The sequence below is a fragment of the Vigna angularis genome, chromosome 2, assembly GCF_016808095.1.
Source record: "Vigna angularis cultivar LongXiaoDou No.4 chromosome 2, ASM1680809v1, whole genome shotgun sequence".
NCBI classification, from domain to species: domain Eukaryota; kingdom Viridiplantae; phylum Streptophyta; class Magnoliopsida; order Fabales; family Fabaceae; genus Vigna; species Vigna angularis.
The window spans coordinates 44373841-44396891 of NC_068971.1; the positions used below are offsets into that span (position 1 = coordinate 44373841).

General features: G+C 29.6%; 2 protein-coding genes and 2 long non-coding RNA genes across 4 annotated transcripts; 2 read left to right on the plus strand and 2 right to left on the minus strand.

The window, feature by feature from the left end:
* The first annotated feature begins 3341 nt into the window (after positions 1–3341).
* LOC108322388 (protein NUCLEAR FUSION DEFECTIVE 4) lies at positions 3342–5153 on the plus strand. The gene has a single exon (XM_017554462.1). It carries the CDS (start codon positions 3342–3344, stop codon positions 5151–5153), a length of 1812 nt encoding a protein of 603 aa, XP_017409951.1.
* Positions 5154–7621: 2468 nt separating this feature from the next.
* Positions 7622–8150, minus strand: LOC128195400 (uncharacterized). The gene is made up of 2 exons (XR_008246848.1): positions 8023–8150; positions 7622–7874 (listed from the first exon to the last, which is right to left on the minus strand). It is a non-coding gene; the product is annotated as an uncharacterized LOC128195400 (long non-coding RNA).
* Positions 8151–8480: 330 nt separating this feature from the next.
* Positions 8481–10793, plus strand: LOC108322416 (protein NUCLEAR FUSION DEFECTIVE 4). The gene has a single exon (XM_017554490.2). It carries the CDS (start codon positions 8769–8771, stop codon positions 10512–10514), a length of 1746 nt encoding a protein of 581 aa, XP_017409979.1. The 5' UTR covers positions 8481–8768; the 3' UTR covers positions 10515–10793.
* A 3543-nt stretch (positions 10794–14336) lies between these two features.
* LOC108322431 (uncharacterized) lies at positions 14337–16604 on the minus strand. The gene is made up of 3 exons (XR_001831601.2): positions 16428–16604; positions 16208–16281; positions 14337–14489 (listed from the first exon to the last, which is right to left on the minus strand). It is a non-coding gene; the product is annotated as an uncharacterized LOC108322431 (long non-coding RNA).
* Positions 16605–23051: the final 6447 nt, after the last annotated feature.

The window sequence follows — 23051 nt, forward strand, 5'->3', positions numbered from 1 at the left end:
TAATATTAATGAGTGAATTAAAATTTAACATTTTTTATCAAATAATTTAGAAAATTTAATTTCTTTTAACTTAAGTTTGATGTGAGGCCATAAGAGCCATTCCCTAATATTTACATAGCCCGAGGTCAAAAGAAAAATTATTGAAAGTAAATATGGATAATATTTTAACATTGTTTTTGCATTCAATAAAAATACTTTAAATTAGAAAAAAAATAATTTAACACAAGGTATAAGAGATGTCGCCATACATTAACTCATTCATGTAAATAATAAAAAATAATGGGATGATAATATAGTTTTATATTTATTTGATATATATAGTAAAATAGTTATAAAAAAATAAATTTTTATATTTTAAAAAAAGTAAAAATAAGAAACAATATCAAATGAATGTAAAAATATTTACCAGTACTGTCAAAATAGGTTGTAACCTGCGAGCCAACCCGGCTTATCATGAGTTTGAGTCGGGTTGGGTTTGAAAAAAATGTAATTTTTTTATACGGGTTAGTTTTCAACCCGGCTCACTGGGTTGAACCTGTGATGAGCCGAGTTGGCTCACCAACCCACTTAATCTAATTTCATTATTATTATTTTTGTGTTTCAATATTATTAGTTATCATTTTTTTATTATATTGTAGATGGTGATAAAAAAAAGATGTTTCAAGATAGAAAAATATTATAGATTTATCTATTCAAAACTCTAATATTATAAATGTATAAGTGATTCCAAAATTATCAATATTAAAAATTTATTTGTTCACTTTTGTACATGTTTTTAGATTAAGTTTAAATTGTATGATATTTTTTTTTATTTTGAATTATCTTTGAAGTTTAATATCATTTTAGTGTGATTTTTTTTTTTTAGATTTGAATTAAAAAGAATTATAATTTTTTATTTTAGAAAAACTTATAATTAAATGGGCTAGTAAGTTAACCCGTTTAACCCACAAACCCATGGTAGATCGGGTCGGATTCGAATTTTTTCAATTCGCTAATAAGTAAGCCGGGTTGGATTGACTCACTAAATGACCAACCAATGGTAAGTTGAACCGGGTCGAGTCAAGTTACCTATTTTTTTGACAATTTTAATATTTACTATGTGAAAGTATCATAGATAATTAATTATTTGTGATTACATATAGATTTGACCATTCTCCTCATCGTACACACGTTCTACATGCAATTTCACAAGTTCAAATAGTTTGAATTTCATATTTTTTTTAGGAAAAAACCTCTTTAAGTTAGGTTAGTATATACTTAAATTAAAAAAATAAAAGTATTTAAAATAATATACGAGAGAAGTTTTGTGAACTAGCTGTTATATAAATTAATTTAGTTTTATACATTTCTAAATTGAAATAAGATTATAAAAAAATGGTCAAAAACATTTTTCAAGGGATAAGTTGAAACCTAATCATATTCCAATGACACTAATATGGCACTAGTAATCATGAATATGAAAAGGAAGTGGGATCAGTAATTATTGCGTCGTAATATATAAGAAAATGAATAAAATAAAAGTAAAAAAGGGATAAAAATGTTATGTGGTAGAAATGGCGACAACGATGAACGTTGAGAATGGCAAAATATGTTATTTTATGAACATTTAAGGTAAACGAGTGCAGGATCTTTTTTAGTCCCTTCAACCATTTTCCAGTTGCATCTTTATGGATTACGTTGGGCATTCTAATACTTGAGTTGAAAAGGATATTCTTTGGATGTTGTGACTTATATTTTTATTTAGTAATATATTTATAATTACTTTAGTAATATTATATTTATATATTATAATTTTTATTGTATAAATTATGTAATTAATGGTTTAGAATTTTTATATATTCAGAATAAAAACACAAAGGTGGGTAAAAACATACCCTAAAATACTTATATTTTAAGATTTTTGGACATGTATTAAAAAAAAGTTAAAAGTATACTATTTTTAAAACAAATTTATTACAATATTCTTATATATTATGTTATCATTTTTTTAAGTAGTGATGAATTGGTGAAGTCGGAAGCTACCCATTCATCCATCGTTTTCATCATACTGTTTAACACCAACCCACCTTCTGTCTAGGAAGTAAAATGACCTACTATCTCACGTCCTTTTCTCTCGCATATTACACTGGCTAGTAACAGTCACATTTTTATTTTATTTTAAATAATATAATGACTAAAAATAGTTATAAAAATAAAATTAAAGTTTTAAAATATTAAAACTTAAAAATTTTATCAACAAAAATTAAAATTATGTCAATACATTCTACATTCACATTTTCTAATTTTAAAATAAACATTTACATATTTTATGTTATCAATAAAGTATTATTTTATTTTATTTCAATTTTTTCTTATATTAAATTTATATAAAAATATATTTTGATGATTTTATAATATATTTTGATATAATAAATATAATTAAATAAAAATACAATTTTTATATTGTTAATAAATAATAATTAAATAATTAGATTTCATATAAAATATATATTCATACAATTTGTATTGAAATATTTTTTAACATATTATTTTTAAATAAATTAAAAAATCTTGTCTATATAAAAAATCTGAGTGATATTTATTAAAAATATAACTTATGGAACTATTTAATTAAAAATTAAAGGAGGAGTGGTATTATTTTATTGAAAACGTAAGAAAGTTAAGTTTATTTTAAAACTAAAAATGTTGGGTAAAGATTTACTATATTCTTGTTAAAATGTTGTTTTCTTTTGTAAAAATACTTGGTTGCAAACAAATTATTTATACAAACTCAAACTTTTAACATAATTACTTTACATTTAGATTTCCTAATACATTTGTCAAATATTATTTTTTAAAGAATAATTTTACCGACCAATAAGATTTATTGACAAGACACCCCCACAAACAATAAGATTTATTGACCAAACATCTCCCGAAAGGGAGTATGACGAAGAGGATAGCATAGAACCAAACATTATATGTGTTTGAGATACACAAAAACTAATTAAAAATAATTATCGTCGAATTAGTGTGAAAAGAAAATTAATCTAAATAAAGGGTGAAAGTGAACACATTTAGTAAACTTTTAAAAATTATTAGAGTGAAAAAAAAGATCTTAAAAATATTAAAAGAAAAGAAAAGTAAAAGAAAATAGTAACATGTAAAAATACACAATAAAATATTAAAAAAATATAGTTTGAATTTATACATCTACATTTCATAATAAAATATTATATTATAATATTGAAGTGTCTTAATTTCCACAACTTAGGTGTGACTTTCAACTCTTCATATAAATTTCCCCACCCATGTATACTTGGTTCTCCACAAGAAAGAGAGTTTAACCCCATTAATGCAAAATGGTGGTTGGAGAGTTCTCATGTGGTTGTTTGAGAGAAATGAAGAACTTGAGCTGCCATGTTATCGCTGGGCGTTGGTTCATGTTCTATGCATCTTTGCTTATCATGGCTGCTGCAGGTTCAGTTTATATGTTTGGCATGTACTCTAACGAGGTCAAAACCTCTTTGGGGTATGACCAAACCACTCTCAACTTGCTCGGCTTCTTTAAAGATATGGGTGCCACAGTTGGAATCATATCCGGGTTGATCAACGAGGTAACACCACCCTGGGTGGTACTCTCAATAGGGGTTCTTATGAACTTCTTTGGCTACTTCATGATATGGCTTGCAGTCTCTGGCCGCATTGCCAAACCCCAACTTTGGAAAATGTGTCTCTACACTTTCATTGGTGCAAATTCTCAAACCTTTGCCAACACTGGTGCTTTGGTCACATGTGTCAAGAACTTCCCAGGAAGCCGTGGTAGTCTTTTAGGCCTACTCAAAGGTTACGTTGGTCTAAGTGGAGCAATCATCGCTCAGTTCTACCATGCCTTCTATGGTGATCACAACCCTCAAGCTCTCATCTTACTCATTGCGTGGCTTCCTGCTGCTGTTAACTTCCTTTTCCTTCCAACAATTCGGATATTCAACAACGTTTACTATCACCGTCCCAACGAGAACAAGGTTTTCTATCACCTTCTATGGATTTCACTTGCCCTTGCTGGGTTTCTCATGGTTTTGATCATAATGCAAAGCAAGCTCACTTTTACAAGGCCCGAATTCGTAGCCGATGGGGTTGTGGTTCTTTTCCTTCTTCTTCTCCCACTTGCTGTGGTATTCAGAGAGGAAATAAAGCAATTGAAAGCCAAAACTCAAGGTGTGACCGACTCAACCTCCCAGTTGAAAGTAGTCACTGAAATTATTCCACCTCCAAACGTGGAGCAAGAAGTACCAGCAACAACAGGTTCGCTCGAGAAAACTTCTTGTTTCAGGAACATACTCAACCCCCCAAAGAGGGGAGAAGACTACACCATTCTGCAAGCACTTTTCAGTATTGACATGCTGATTCTGTTCGCTGCAACAATATTTAGTGCTGGCGGAGCATTAACAGCCATAGACAATCTAGGACAGATTGGAAGGTCATTGGGATATCCGAGGAAGAGCATCACGACATGTGTGTCCTTGTTAAGCATATGGAACTATTTGGGACGGGTAGTTGCAGGTTTTGCCTCTGAGATATTGTTGATCAAATACAAAGCCCCTCGTCCCTTCATGCTCACTCTTGTTATGCTTCTCTCTTGTGTTGGCCATATTCTGATTGCCCTTGGCGCCCCAAATTCCCTCTACTTCGCTTCCGTGATTATAGGGTTCTGTTTGGGAGCACAGTGGCCGCTAATGTTTGCGATCATATCAGAAGTATTTGGCCTTAAACATTACTCCACGTTGTACAACTTTGGAGCCGTGGCAAGCCCTGTTGGATCTTACATTCTAAACGTGAGACTGACAGGTGTTTTGTATGATAAAGAGGCTTTAAAACAGTTGAAGGCCAAAGGACTCTCGAGACAAGCGGGGAAGGAGCTTAACTGCGTTGGAGTGCAGTGCTACAGAATGGCGTTTGTCATAATCACGGCGGCGACGCTGTTTGCCTGCTTTATTTCGTTTGTTTTGGTTCTGAGAACTAGAAAATTTTACAAAGGGGATATCTATAGAAACTTCAGAGTGGAACATGTAACCGAAGAGAATGAGATCACCGAAACTGGTATCAGAGTTCTGCTAGAAACTGAAGGACACGGAAGTGCATTAGGAGAACAGGATAAGAAAAACACAAAATGAAAGTGCTTTTTGCTTTAGGGTTTAGTTGCTGTTATTATTATCTTTTGCCTATCTCTTAACTTAAATAAATGGAATATTTGCAGTTAAAATATTGTATTTGATATTTATAAAAATATTTTATTATGGAATAGTAATATATGAACTTTAATTATTATATCTTTTAATATTATGATTCTCAAAAGTTGAACATGTGATCTCGTTTATATAATCTAAATCATCACTATTAAGTTTATGCCTAGAACATATAGTTTAATGTAAGTATTTTTTTTGTGTGAACTTTTAAAGCATTACATTAATTTAATGATACATTTTCTTGTTTATAAACTGAATTGTGAAACATAGTTATCCGAAACGTGGCAAGGGAAATGGGGAAGATTGAATCATAGAAAGTGAACCAACCACCCACTTACAAAAGAGAAGATATATATTAAGGAAAAAGTTAGTTTAACTACTTTTAATGATATAATAATATATATTATGATTTTAAATTAAAAAAATAATATAATTATAATCAAAATATTATTATTTGACCGTGTCAATGAACGTAATTTGTCCTTTTGTTGGTATCGATGCTGATACTGCTCATATATTAATGGATATCTTCGTCACCACGATGCCTCACTCATATGATCGCATACGATGTCCATGCGCAGAGACTCTATACTTTCCAACATTTATCGTTTTGTTACAAAGGAAAGTAATAAGCACGAAGTAAATAAAAAAAATACTGTTTTTATTCATATGGATTAAAATAAAATAATTTATACGAGTAGAAAGAAATAATTAAAACAATTTAAAAGTTTTTCTTTACTTTTTTTTTGTATTTTTATTGGTATTAATTATCCACTATTTCTTTAAAAAATAGTTAACTTTTAAAGAAATTAAATGAAAAAAGATAATTTTAAAAACCAAAATAAATCTTTAAGAAGTTCATAAATTTATTAGTTCTAAAAGGAAAATTGATAAATTTTTCTACGTGATTTTTCACTCTTCTCACAAAATAACTTTAAAAACTATAATTGCCTTTTAGTTTTAACTTTTTTTAACATGAATTCCACCGTTTTTATAATTTTTTTAAGGCATTTCATCAAATTAAACAAGCTCGATTTTAACCATTCTTTCCATTCCTCGTTTTATTTTTAATTTCCATGTCTTTTAAATCCTACCACTCTCAATTTTTGTCATTTCAGCTCACAAATCAGCACATGTGTTTTGCTTTTTTTTCTTGTGTTAAAATTTGTCTCTTTCTTGAAAGCAGCAGAAATGTGTCAGTTGAAGCGCAGAAAGGCATGAGAGAAATTTTGAGACCAATTTTACCCGGATTGAATGACATTGCAACATTATAGTATTTGTTAACAAACTTTCACAGGACAGTGGAGGATGAGCTTGAACGAGACTCCATGCCAGGATTTCAGGAAACAGATATTGTACTATCATGATGTTTACTTTCGGAGATAGAGGTGAAAGTTAATAGATTTGAAATTAGTGAAAAATTTGATAAATGGGATAAGATAGAAAACAAAATTATAATAGTTAAAGTAAAAGATTATACATTTGTCGCCAGATTTGATGAATTGAAATTAATTTAAAAGAAGATGCTAATTATTAGTGTTTAGATAAAAAAATTAGTAGGTTTATATTAAAAATATGATGTTATTGGTGTTAAAAAATGCTTTAATATATTAATTTAAATTAAATGTTCAAATTAAATTAAAATAAAATTTGAACTAATATTTTTTCAACTTTAATTTTTTTAGAAATCATTTAAAGTTAATATAACTTCATTTTAGTTGTAATAAAATCGCTTTGACATAACACATTTCTTACTTATAAAATTCTGCTTGTCATAACTTATCTAACCCCACTTTTTTTTATAAATTACACCATTAGTAATTTCATAATAAAATTATCCAATTCTAATAAATAAAAAAGCCATTAAATCGATGCCTCTGTGAACAATTTCATTTATTGCTTTATCGTAGAAGCCCAGATAAACCAATCATTGTTAAAAAATTACACTTTCCTAAAAGTAGCATAAGAAAAGCAACAACAACATCTGAAACAAGTGAATTCATATGGGCTTCGCTTAAATGGGCTTACCAATACACCGTCTTACTAGTTTTTTACAGCATGCTTCATCACACCCAAATCTAGCTATGCCAATTATCTAAAATTATCATGAGACATATTCCTTCTAATTTGTGCAATGAATAACTCTATTCTATGGATCATACGTCATGTGAAAATTGATCCAAATTATGAATAAATGATATTTCGTAATGTACATAAGAAAAAAAAACAGAAACTAAAAGTAAGTCATGATTACACGACTTAGAAAATAAAAAAATTTACATATTTATAACCATTTTATTTTTATATTATATATTAAATATGTCAAAAAATGTAAAAGTATATCGTATTAGAGAATTTTCAAGCAAAATGAATAACTTTGAAGACTTGCTAGCCAGTGATCAAATTCCTCGTTTATCTACCATATCAATTTCATTCACGCCTTCATCATAAATATCATAAGAACTCATTTCAGGAATTGTAAGGCGAAAGTGATAGCTGAAATAAGTGACTCTCACGGGGACACGGCTTACATTGGCCTACCAAAATCAACTTATCTCACTATTTTGTTAGCCATGTTGCATTGGACCGGACCAGAATTTAGGTACATTTTCGAACGAAATTCATCGAATCCTCACTCTTTTGTCTTCTCTTTGGATAGTGGAGCGGGTAGAGTTTGGAGAGGATGTCGATCACGAGAACAAAAAAGAGAAAACAAAAACGAACCCAACGATTCAGGTCACATTATTAGAACGAAAAAATGGATGAAAAAAAGAAGAAGAATAAGATAAAAACGTACAAGTTAGAGATAGAGAGTACCCAAACCACGTAAAATAAAGCAAGAAGCCATGGATATTAACGTCGAGTAATTACCAAACAGGATTAATTATTTGTGTCACAGACATCCTCGTCCAGACAATAGTAGAGTTTCAAGAGTTATGTTGGACACACAAGTTGTATTCAATATATAGTTCAAATTTTGTCTTGGCAATACTTAACAGAAGTGGTCATGGCGAAATCTAAAGCGTTGGTTTGCACATTTTTTGTATAAAGCGGTGGCCACCTCCAGTTTACCATTAATTCCAGGCTCTTCTCCAATAGTGGTTGCTTAGGACCACCACGTTTAGTGCTAGTCACTTTCTCCATTCATATAATTGTACTTACCGCAAAATTATTATCACACCTTTTTCTTTTCCTAAAATACCTGATAACATCCTTCCCCTGATACCACCGGCCTTTATTTCCATAATCCACCGCGTCAAACTATAATCATTTGTTCCGTGTGCAACTTTTTCTTCCTCACATATAGGGAAACAATCTTCCCACACCCCACTCAATCCATATACATTCACCCCTATCTTACAAATTCTTTTTTGGAACACGTGGTTCGTGTTAATCTCTACAACCAGATTGGCCGAAATTGTTAAAGTTTCTGTCTGTATATATATATTCGTGGTTCTGGGTAGCCTCATCTCACTTCAATTACACTCTTTTATCTTACACCACAAGAAAGTGTTTGATCCCAAAATACAACAGAAGTGAAAAATGGTGGTGGCAGAGTTGAGAGGAATGAAGAGTCTCGGCTACAACGTTATCACCGGGCGTTGGTTCATGCTGTTTGCATCTTTACTTATCATGTCCGTTGCTGGGGCAACCTATATGTTTGGAGCATACTCTAATGAGGTCAAAACCTCTTTGGGGTACGACCAGTCCACTCTCAACTTGCTCAGCTTCTTCAAAGACCTAGGTGCCAACGTTGGAGTCGTATCCGGGTTGGTCAACGAGATAACACCACCCTGGGTGGTACTCTCTATAGGGGTTCTTATGAACTTCTTTGGCTACTTCATGATATGGCTTGCAGTCTCTGGCCGCATTGCCAAACCCCAACTTTGGAAAATGTGTCTCTACATTTGCATTGGTGCAAATTCTCAAACCTTTGCCAACACTGGTGCTTTGGTCACATGTGTCAAGAACTTCCCAGGAAGCCGTGGCAGTCTTTTAGGCCTACTCAAAGGTTACGTTGGTCTAAGTGGTGCCATCATCACACAGCTCTACCATGCCTTCTATGGTGATCACAACCCTCAGGCCCTTATCTTACTCATTGCGTGGCTCCCTGCCGCTGTTTCCTTCCTTTTCCTTCCAACAATTCGGATATTCAACACAGTCCACCAGCCTAAGAACAACAGAGTTTTCTACCACCTTCTTTATATTTCACTTTGTCTTGCAGGGTTTCTCATGGTTTTGATCCTTGTACAAAACAAGCTTAGTTTCTCAAGGATTGAGTACACAGTCGATGGCCTTGTTGTTCTCTCCTTTCTTCTTCTCCCACTCGCCGTGGTATTTAGAGAGGAGGTAAATCATTTAAAGGCCAAAACGGAAGGTTTGACCGATTCAGCACCTGAGTTGAAAGTAGTCACTGAAGTTATTCCACCTCCAAACGTCGAGCAAGAAGTACTACCAACCACCACAAGTTCACACGAGAAAATTTCATGTTTCAGGAACATACTCAACCCCCCTAAGAGGGGAGAAGACTACACAATTTTGCAAGCACTTTTCAGTGTGGACATGCTGACTTTGTTCGTTGCAACAACGTTCGGTGCTGGCGGAACACTAACAGCCATAGACAATCTAGGACAGATTGGAAACTCATTGGGTTACCCAAGTAAAAGCACGACAACCTTTGTGTCCTTGGTGAGCATATGGAACTACTTAGGAAGAGTAGCTGCAGGTTATGCCTCTGAAGTCCTCTTAGTCAAATACAAAGTTCCTCGTCCCTATATGGTCACTCTAGTTTTGCTTCTCTCTTGTGTTGGACATATTCTGATAGCCCTTGGCGTCCCAAACTCTCTCTACTTGTCTTCGGTGATTATTGGGTTTTGTTTTGGAGCTCAGTGGCCACTGATGTTTGCAATCATATCAGAAATATTTGGCCTTAAATACTACTCCACGTTATACAACTTAGGAGGCGCGGCAAGCCCTGTTGGATCGTACATTCTAAACGTGAAAGTGGCTGGTGTTTTGTATGATAAAGAGGCTTTGAAACAATTGAAGGCCAAAGGACTAACGAGAGAAGAAGGGAAGGACCTAACTTGTGTAGGAGTGCAATGCTACAGAATGGCTTTTATCATAATCACAGCTTCAACGTTGGTTGCGTGTTTAGCCTCGTTCATCTTGGCGCTGAGGACTAGAAAATTTTACAAAGGGGATATCTATAGAAAGTTTAGAAGGGAACATGAAACAACAGAGAATGAGACGGAGATTACAAAGGAAGGTGTTAGATGTTCTGGTTGAAATACAAGGACACTCAAGGAACCAGAGAAAAACTATACAAGAGTGTGTTTAAGTTTTAGTTGCAGTAAATGCATGGCTTTTCGTTGTACATTAATAAGTTTGGTTCTGTAGAATTAGTAAATAGTGAATGGTATCAGAAGCTTTAGTTATTAGAGCATTTTTATCTGTTCAGGAAAGAACTGCATGTTAATATTTTTCTCTCACGTCAAATTTATGGTGAAAAGGGTGAAGTTATTGTAAGATTTCAGGATAATTACATCTTTAGAATTCCCCTCAGTATTTACCTTTCACAAGTTCCTCAAGAAGCATAAGTAATAAAATTTGGTAGAAAATATGACTAATTTTGAATTTTGAATTATATACAATAGTTTATATATATATATATATATATATATATATATATATATATATATATATATATATATATACACACACACACACACTGCCATTTACAATGACAAGCATAAGAGATAAAAAGAATTAAAATTTGGATCATATTACAAAAAAAAATTACTTGATTCAAATTTATTCCTCTCACACTTTCAGTTCTCACCTATAAGAACAAGTTATTGTTTAGTTACATTACAGATCACATGATCAAAGCCAATCTAAAGATGACATTGTGAACTATTTCCACCATATATATATATATATATATATATATATATATATATATATATATATATATATATATATATATATATATAATTACATTAAATTCATAAAGTTCTGTTTTTAATTATTGTGAATTTGTGTTCCTCATAAAAAGAGACCCACGAGTGGACCACTTGATAATTACATTACATTCTTTTCATGAGGAAGATAAAGGTCAGCTAATTAATTTTATATTTACTTTTAGGTCTCCAAGCGCATTGCTTTTCAAATTTATTGCTGCAAATTGTATACCCCATGAACAAATCCATCCAAATTAATTTGGCATTCGTTGAATCCTGATATTCGATAAACAAACTGATTGTTTTAACATGTGGTTCATGAATATGGAAGATTAACCAAAATGAAATACAGTAGTGAAAGAGAACCACATACGTATCTCTCTCTCTATATATATATACATATACCTATCGGCGTGACAGTGGAAAAGGTGACGAAGGCAAAGTGGAATGGCTTTGCCAGCAGCTACCTTAATTCACAGCCACATGAAGATATATAGTAGTGAACACTCCTGGAGTTAGACTTGTACGTTGAAAGATGAATATGGATCCAGAAACATAACGTGGGTGGGACCAAACCCTTTTCGTCACTCGTGACTGTGTTCACGACAATTCATTCATTCAATCATGTCAACCCCTACGTACCACAAACCAGAATGTTTTGTCAACAATAAAAAGTTTACGTGTATATCATGAACATTCCTTTTGGTAAGTAATAAGTCAGAAACGCCAAAAGTCAACAAAACCTAAGTGATTTCCCTTGTCAAGGAATCTAGGTTAGTTGCTTTGAAACTGTAAACTTTAATAATTCAATTCATTAAGCAAAATGGTATGATAGTAAATTTCTTGTTTTTTTATACTATATAGACAAATTTAAATAAAAAATTACGAATCAAGACAAAAAATTTTGAAATTACGGATTTAGGTAAGTCGCAGAGTCAAACAACTTCAAATGAAAAAATCGTGTTTTCCCTGCATGATTTCACCCTGACATAGTGGTCAGAGGTGAAGTCGTGCACTCCAAAAACGATTTTAGGACACGGTAATCGATTATCAGGCCTTGTAATCAATTACCACACATCTTTTCATTATAAATTAAAAAAAATATTGAAATTTTCGTCGTGCATGGTGACATGTCTATTAGTAATTTAGAGCGTCGAGATCACGTTCATTGTGTGTTGTTGTACTTCTCGTCTCCTCTTAGGCAACTATTCAGAGCATCGAGGTTGCTCTCCTTTCCTTTTTTCAAGTGCCTTGATCGGAGAATCATGGATTTTTTAAGATTTCTCTCTCTTATTCATCCATAACTTCTTCCGTTGCTGTTTCTTCTAACATTTCTTTTGTCACCATTACATTTGACCTGTCCATATATGTGTTTTTTTTCATGGAAAAGATGGTTTTTGTTAGTTTATTTATAGTCGTGTTGGCTCTCTAACAATTTATCCACTGGTGACATTCCCTAACGACGATTTGCAAGAAGAGATTTACATGAAGCAACATTCCAAATTTGTTGTTTATCGAGAGTATTTTGGATTGATATTTCGTCTTTTATATCGTCTTACAAATCATTAACAATTTAGTGTTACTCGAGTGCAGAAGTAGATATTTTCATCCAGACTAATTATACTAGTAACAAGTTGGTACATATGTATGTACTAACTTGAGGAGAGTATTAGATTATTATCTTTATTTTATATTTATTTTATTTTTATTTTGTTTGTTATTATTTCTTATTTTTATTTTGGGCGTAGCTCATATTTCTTTTATTATAAATAGATGATTTTATGTGTATATTTAACACAAGCGAGATTAATCTCATATATAGTTTTTTACTATATTCAACACCTTTAAATATAATTTTATATTTAAGAAATGATATTTTAATATACATAAATTTTTTATATTTATTTAATTTTTTTCACTTTTTTTAATATAAAAATTTATTTTTTTACGATAACTGTATTCTTATAATGTGTGTTATCTTATCGTTATTTTTGTTTTTTATTCATATTATCGTGCGTTTGCCTCCTATGCCTAACAAAAAAAACAGAAAATTAACAAAAAATAAATAAATATGGTAATAACACTAAAAGTTGGGATGAAATGGAATTATCCAAATAGAAAGCCAGAGAATAAGAGATCGATGCAAAGCAATGAAAAGTTGGGGCTAAAGGTAGAGGAAGTAATGGTGACTGGAGATGGAGTCAGCTTGTAATAACTACAGTAAGAGATATTCGAATTAAAATACATTTTAAATCAAATATTGTAATTATTATATTTAAAAATAAATTTAAAGATAGCTCAACTTCAATAAGGTATATGTTATTTTAATTTATCTATGCTAACCAATGTGAGATTTCCTTATCGAAGTTATTTTTATTTTATAAAGGAAGATAAAGATATCGTTGAAAAAAATGTAACATATTTCAAAATAAATTAAAATATATCTACTGATAATTTTAGAATAACCCTTAAAAAATCTTAAACGATAAAGATAAACATATTACCTAACTACAATTGGACATTGAGATCGATACATTTGTGAAAGAGCCAAACAAATGGATATATTTTTTATTAAACAAAATTTTAAAGAAATGATAAGAATTACAAATTTTAATCTAATTTTTTTAATATTGAAATCTCTTATTTTTTAAATTAGAAAATAATATATACATCTTGAGTGTGAGATGTGAGAGTAGAATTAATGGATGATTCGATAGTAGTCCGACAATGGATGGAACAGAATATCCACATAGATCTCGTTAGGATATAGGCTTGATTTTTTAAACCTAACTCAACCCCACAAAATCGGTTTAAATGGTGAGATTTGCATCTCACTTTTATATATATATATATATATATATATATATATATATATATATATATATATATATATATATATATATATATATATATTATAATTTGGTTTTATCTCTAAACGATATAAAATTTTCAATAGATTAAATTTTGTTCAAGAATGATACACACTTTCATTTAAAGATACTAGTGTGATATATTTTATCATTTTTGACAGATTTTCTTTTGGAATAAATGTAACGTCCCAATTATATAGGAATTATATAATATAAGACGTCATCAAGTATAATACGATAAAGCAGTTAGGACAAGTGATTAGGGCAATAGGATTACATTTATCCTTCCAAAAGAGCTAGGAAATTAAAACTTGAATTACAAAAAAGTATAGTATTTCAAAAGAATAGAAGTAGGTAAATCTATAAGCTCCTAGGCTACTCAACAGCATTGGCACCCTCCAGCTCCTACTCCAAAGATGCCTCATCTCCCTCTGCTCACATCCAAGTGGATGATCATCGCAAAAGAAAACATAGACAAAGAAGGCACAAACACAAACAAGCAAGGGTGAGCTAGTTATATAAAAATCATACAACCCATATCAATTTAACATTTATAAGCATGTAACAATCAAGTATTTCAAGCATGCAAGGATCATAACACAATACAAACTAGGACCGAATGCATTATCCTGATACCAATGACCGACCACGTGATTTGACCATCCGGACTAGTATGAAATGTCAAGTTCCAGGGGTTTGTGCACCCGGGTGATGTAGTAACTGGAAAACCATCAGCTGCCACACGAGGTTAGTCCGTTATAACTCACCCAAGAACCTATGGGCTAGGACCTCCTGCTATTCTCACCACATGACTCATCACTCTCTACTTGAACATGGATGATCATTAGAATGTCAGGATAAACCCCATAAGGACACTCCGCCCATTCATACGGTCATCACAACAACCACAGGGCACCACCATGTAACCTCCCTTGAGGACCATGAAATTACGTCCATCAACCATACTTATAACCAACCGTGACCCATATGAAACCATATACATATAATCTTTCACTTTTACATTGCATACAAACATATACATAATCTCAACAATGTACATTAACTCAATCATCACAAGTTATAAAAGTAATAGCTCCATAAATTTAATCTAAATTTCTCAATACCAGAATCTTTATAATTTATTTCCAATGCCTAAACTCCTATACAATATATGTTATAATAATATTAAATGACGTACTACCCTTCAAACATTTATAAAACACCAAAAATTAATTTAATATTACGTATATATAATATGTATATATATAGCCACTGCATGCACCAATTTACATATATAATATATAATATATAATATATAATATGTTAGGTATATAATATGTTACATATATTTAATATATATACTATGTTACGTATATATAATATATATTTTTATATTATATTAAACTAATATATATATATATATTAAACTAATATATATTATATTAAATATATATATATATATTTATATATATGGATCCTTACTTTAAATTCCAAACGTGATTGATTTTCTAAAATTATAATTGACTAGAAATTAACACATGATAACTTTATGTATCTACAATTAACTTGTTTTATTTTATTTTCATCCTAGTAGAGATCTTTCTTTACTCTAATTGGTCACAGGAGAGAATCCAGATGTCTGAACGCATCAAACTCACCTTCGACGCCAGTACATATGACTAGTCACAACTGACTGGACTAGGCTAGGGCTGCTCTATGATCAGGGATGTGCCAACTCAGGTTTTTAAGGTTCCTCTATCCTACCAACAAAGAAAGCTCTCAACAATTAACAATTAATTTATTTAAATTATCTACCCTGTTCTCTTATACTCTAAATCTGAAATGCCTAATTTTAATATTTTCACTTCCTCTCTCACAGCAACCTCAAACAATACATGTACATCTATTTAATACCCATATACATACTATTACAGAACCCTTACTCCAGACCTTCCAACAAGATCAATTTCAGCCAACAAACTCATTCAAAACAGATTAAATTCATCACATCACAACATGCACAATTTCAGTTATAACACCCAATACAATAAAAGTCATAAAACAGTTTCACAATAGCACACCAGTTCAACATTCATATGCATATATTTTTATAAAATAAATTCATACAAAAATAATTAGCTCCCCTTACCTTAAAGTTGAGCAGTCTAGCACACAACACAACTTTCAACAGTATCCTACCCCGGGAAGAACTTAAGCAGTGCCCTACAGCCATCACATTGGTGATGAGAACAACCCTTAGAGCTCAAACTTGACAGGAATTGGAAAGATGACAGTTCTAATTGCACAAAAGCAGTAGAATCATAAGCCCTAGATTTCGAAAATAGCGGAGAAAAGAGGAAGCCACTTACCGGCTGAAGAACGTAAAACCAATCGGATGGTTTTGAAGCTCTCTACGAGACGGTCGCTAGGGTACCACCTAACAGAACATGCAATGGCTAAATCAGTGTGGAGCTAGAGAGAAGGCAGAAAAGAATTTGGAAAAGGGGGTTTTAGAGAGAGAAAGGAGAATTGGCAAATGAACTTCAGCTTTTTCTTTTTAGGAGAGTCCCCTTACCAAGGTCATGAGCCCAAATTACTAAAGGTCTGGCTGCCACAATTAAGGCCCAATAATCCTGGGTCCAAATTTTTAGGTCCTTACAATATACGTGTCGAAGATATTCTTTTGAATAAATATAATGAAGATATTGGATGTTAATAAACAATAAATCATTCATTTTTTTTATAACATTTTCAACATAAAATATTTAGATATTAAACTTTTTTTTAGTCAATATCAGTGAGACAATCATTAGTGAAAACAAATCTATTAACAACTCATGACAGGTAAAAAAAATGTCAGTGATAAAAAATTACAATGCCAGTGTGAAAATAAAAGAAACGTTTTAAGGTGATTTTAAAAAATTATTGTTAAAAGTAATACCAACAGTTGAACGAGAAATCATTGTTAAAAGTCTAAAATGAAAGGAATTAATAACGGTTGGACAGATAATTATCATTAAAATTATTATAAAAAAAAATGATACTATCGATGCAAAATTTATTAATAATATTTAAAATATATTAATAAATCAAAATTATTAATAGTCTACCAATTATAAAAAAATCTGTTTAATAAATTTATCGGTAATTGTTATAAAATTTATCGATAATTATTAAAAATAACTTCATTGGTAAATTCTTGTGAATTGGTTTTTCTTCTTCCTTTTTTTCTTCTTTTTATTTTTTCACATTTACCAAAATTACTAGGAAAATATTTAAGTTAATGGAGTGATGTAATATATTTAAATTACCTTTTGTCATGAAAAGAAAAAGTTATAGCTCAATTGTGTGGAGCTTATTTATAAAGGAGTTATGAGCTTGACTCTCACCTATCACACTTATTGGTTATTATTTTCAAAATTATAGAATTAGAGTTAACATATGTGATATGGATACGTATTTTATTAAGATGGTTTTATGTTAACTTGATGTTGTAGCTTATATGGTTATAGATGGTAGGTTCAACTTTTGCCTAGTGTTCTTATACATTAAGTGGAATTTTGAAGTTTTTATTATTATTGAAGGCATTTATTGACGCAGTAGAGATGAGTCTAAACACGTAAGATACTAGGTTTTGGGTTTGCACTTATTAGTTTGTAGGTCAGAAAATTTGGACAATTGAGGATTGAGAGAAAACATGTTTTTAGGAAGCTAACATTTCTCTTTTTTACGTGATTCTATGTAGAGAAAATTTTGATTTTTTTCTTTTTTAATGGTAAAATTCGTTGTTTTAGTAGTGCTTTTAAGATGGTAATTTATTTAATTGATGAATTTATGGAGGAAGTTTAATATGTATTGTTGGTTCTAATGTGTTTAATTATTGATTTTTGGCTTAAGATGATATTTATTTATATATTATGAAAAATAACAAAAGGATGTTTATCGGTTTGCAAAAGTTTGAGCAGAGGATTATCTTTGTTCTTAGGCGTTTGATTGGCAACCTAGTGGTAGCAATTATCCTTGGTACTCTTGCTGTTTTAATTGTTATTATATTTTGGCTTTAAGAGAATTAGAAAATTCGTTTAAAAATTACATTTATATTTAGATTAATTTAGTTAATATGTTATTTAGGATAAAATTTTTATTGCATACGAAAATTTATATTAACTATGTATGAATGAATAGAACTAACACTTTTTAGTCAAAATATTATATATTTGTAATTTATAAGTTTTTTTAGAAAATTATGGTAGAAGTAAATATAATTAATATAAAATTTGGTTATGTTTCGATTTATATATTGTAATTTTTTTTTTCAAAATTTATTAACATTTTTTACACTGAGATTGATTGGTTATATGAATTGAGATGGTTCAGTTCCATAGTTGTTATAAAAAATTTTGTGGTTTGTAAAGTAAAGTAATAACATCTTTTAATATTTTAAGTACTTCTACCAATCCAATATATATGTTTGATATTGAGTAACCTTAAGTTCAAGGTTGTTATCAACTTTCAAACAATTCCATTTAAATTATTTTTGTCAATATATAATTTTTTTAACAAAAGTACTTCCATTTAATTTATATTAATTTTAACTACTACATTTCAATTTAAAATAAATTCATAATATCAAATTATTACTTGATTTTATTTAAATTATAATATAAATTACACTTTAGATAATAAATTCCTAATATAATTATTACTCACATTTCATTATAATATAATTTACATTATTTACAACTTAACTTACATTACTTATATATAAGAATAAAATGGTATTTTTATTTTTTTATCAATTAAATTATCTTTTAATCTATCACATTCATCACATTACTTAATAATTTTCATAAATGTTTTTCTTATTTTTCTTCAAATCTCACCATCTTTTCTTTAATTCAAATAATCCAATTTTGATTTTTTTTCCTCAAATCTACTCTCCAAGCAAAAAGTTTAATAACCAAAAAATAATTTAAAAAAATCAATTCAAATATTAAGTATATATTTAAGGTTTTAATCAACTTATATATCATTTAATAAATACTATATAACAAATATTAAATTAAACATTATTTGTGTTATTGTGTTATGACTCGAGCTAACCAAACGGTTGAGGTGTGGAGAAGAACGACATAGCTCGTCGAGCACGACAACTGTGGAACAGAATTAAAGTGCAATCAATATAGTAATTAATATTGATGAATGATTAATGTTTACATTAATGACCATTAAGATGTATAAGTTTGATTATTGTAAACCCTGCAAGTAGAGGTTTAATTTTGGAGTAAAACATTTTTTTCCATAACTTGATTACATTAGAATTTCATAGGAAAAACATCTAACTTGAACGTTAGAGTGTTTTTTGTAGGTCAACCTCGCTCAAACTAATCCGTCACACAAAACAGTAAAGGATCAAACGTTCGTCCAGACAAGAGAAATGTGCAGGATCCATCCTCATTCCCATCCAACAGAAACAATTTGTTATATCATCAATATTTTCTATATCAAGAAACTAAAAATAATATGTCATGAATTTAAAAGACTAATAATATTTAGAAGAAAATAATAATAATTTTATCAACTAAAATCATATTTAAATAAATAAATAAAACTAATGGATTATTGTATATGACTTTCCATTGAATGATAATTAAACTGCATGACCTCTGGCCGGTTAAGGTTAAGATGGAAAGAATTGTTTTGGTCGAAGTGAATTAAGTAAACAATTTAATTTATGAATATTAGTAATATTTCCTACAAATATTTAATAATAAAGAAGTAATTATTTTAATTTTCCATGTCATAAGAAAAAGTGAAAAGATAAAAACTTAACCAGCGAGTCAATCCAGCCCATCACGGGTTTGAGTCGGGTTGGTTTTGAAAAAAATGTAATTTTTTATATGGGTTAATTTTCAACCCGTCTCATTTAGAACCCAGCTCATCTAGATTGAACCTATGGTAAGTCGGGTTGGCGCAGCAACCCACATAATTTAATTTAATTATGTATTATTTTGTGTTTCAATATTATTAGTTAGCATTTTTTTTTATATTGTAGATGAGGACAAAAAAAGAGATGTTTCAAGGGAGGAAAATATTATAGATTTATCTATTCAACACTCTAATATTATGAACGGACAAATGATACAAAAATTATCAATATTAAAAACTTATTTGTTCGCTTTTTCACTTATTTTTGGATTACGCTTGGATTGTATGATATTTTTTATTTATTTTGAATTGTCTTTGGAGAGTTTAACATCATTTTAGAATAAAATTTATTTCGATTTGAATTAAAACAAATTATAATTTTTTTATTTAAAAAAAATTATAATTAAGTGAGTCAACCCGTTTAACCCACCAACCTGTGGTGGGTTGGGTCGGGTTCGAATTTTTTTAGTTCTCTAATAAGTGAGTCGGGTTGAGTTAGTTCACTAAGTGACCAACCCGTGGTGAGTGACCAACCAGTGGTGGGCCGAGCCGAGTCGAGCTGGGTTACTTGTTTTGACAATTCTAATTTTTACTAAATATTCACATAAAATATTTTATATTATCAATACCGATGAAAACACAGGCCTTATGTGTATTATTTTTTTATGATAATAAAAATATAATTATATAAATAAAAAATAAAAAATTTTATAATTTAATCATAAATAATTTTTATTTGTTTCGTAGATTAGTTTTATTTATTTAGAAGATATTTTTATTTATTTAAATTCTAAAATAGTTAAATTTAAAAAAATGTTTAAATTTAAAAAATCAATTAAATTAAAAATATTAAAATTCATGGTTTTCATATTTGTACAAAATCTCAATTTGGTTAACTTGTTGACAGAAACTACGTCAAGACGTGTTGAGCGATAATATTTAGTGAAGTGAACAAAAACGACGTCAAGATAAGTTAAACTGTAATATTTAATGAATGGCATGTTATTATTGAATATTTCAATAATTGGCGTATTGTTTCATCCTTTTATAGATGTAATGATTGTCCTAACATTTAAAGGGGTTGTTAATGAAGATATGATGTTTCTGAAATAAGATATTCTCAAAGATGGAACTCGAACATTATTCAGCTGAGACATGTCTTGTTCTTCTTTATCTTGAACATATGTAATGTTTAAGAATATAACGTTGTAAGAAAGTTGTCTATAAAACTCATTTGTTTATGTTGTGTGAGAATGCATTGTTTTGAACTGAACCCTTAAGAATAAGTGTTTCGAACTGTCATCAAACTCCTGCCCTAACCATATAACATAAAACTCATTTTCTATCCTAGAAACAAAAACTCAACACTCAATCACCGGCCAAATCAAACTCACTTGAGCTATCGTAAACCTTGGTTCTCTAAGTGTTTTGAAATTTCCAATGAAAACTGTGAAAGGAATTTAAAGATTTTGAATGAAAAATTTAAATGATGAACACGATGTGATAAGGATATCGAAACACTGTAAAAGGATTTGAAAATTAACCTAACAACTTGGAACATAAGACGAACAAATTCTAATAATTTATTCACCTCAATAAAGTTTAAAAATCATCTATAAAGTGAAAAAATTCGACACTGTGAGCTCGATATAAATTAGTAAGATAGAATATGGCAATGGAAAAATACCACTAAACCAATTATAACCTATTTCGGTCGGCATTTCTCCCAACCAAAAGCATCTTCCATCAAATTTTTCTTTCCTCTTATTTTCATTACAACGTTTATTCAAAATTTGATCATTACTTCCTTTCAATTTCATCTATTTATTTTATTCACTACTTTCCTCATTTTCCATGAAATAGGGGACATGCTTCTCATAATTTTTTGTTTCAGTTTTTTTAACATTATTTTTTCTTTTTGTAAAAAACACTCTTTTTTTGGTTAAATTTATTTTAATTTATAAAAAAACTTTTATAATCTTACATGTCGGTACTGTTTTTATGCTAACTCTCACGTAGCCAAAAATGGTAGGTCATGATCGCAGTGTTGGATCATAATCATCCCTGTGTTCCCTTAAATTTCAAAACAAAATATGTGACCTTATGATCCCATAAGAATTTTAAAAGAAAAAAGAAAAACTAACTTGTATACAAATTAAAACATAAATTTTTTAAAAAATCATAAAAAAGTTATATGTATAAACTAATTTTAATTCATGATTTTTTTTAAAAAGTTCTTGTAATTTTTTCCCTAATTAAATACTTTTTATGCGTAATATAATCTCCTGTTTATCTAAGTTTTTATAAATATATAAAAAATAACTTACTTCCCGTACATCTAAAAAAACTACTTTTACAGTTATAAAAATATACTATTATACAAAAATTAGAATATATATATATATAAATCCTCGCTTCAATCTTATTATTCCTTCATTATACATTTTCAATATTGATACTATTATTTTTTGAATGTATATTTTATACACTACTCTTACAACCAAAAGTTTTATAAGAAGCATCTTAAATTACTATCATTTCATTTATGTTACAATACTATTTTACTTTTTGGTGATATATCTCTTTTAACTTGCTATGTTCTTTTTCTATTTAAATTTTAATGTTTTTTTTAGTTGATCAATAATTAAAACAACACTATATTATAATTTAAATAATTTAACTGGTGGTTGAATCTACTATATAAAAATTCATTAATATTAGGTTGTAATGACATTATTCATTAATCTAATATACATATGTATTGTTTTTCAGGGTTCTGATAACATTTCTATGCATATTTTCGTGTTGGTTGATGTTGATAGGTCACTCTTTCATTATTTTTGTGTTTGTTTGTATGATCGGTTATTTAGAAAAAAGACATTCTGACTCTAAGTCAGTGGATTAAAACATAATATAATAAATACAATATATTAAAAGGTATTAAATATTTCTAATGGTAACCTAATAATCTTTTAATCTTAATTAATATAGTAATCCTGTAATTAGTTCCCATACTATTTTTCTTACATATCGATGCTTACCTGAGTTATAAATTCGATGGATGA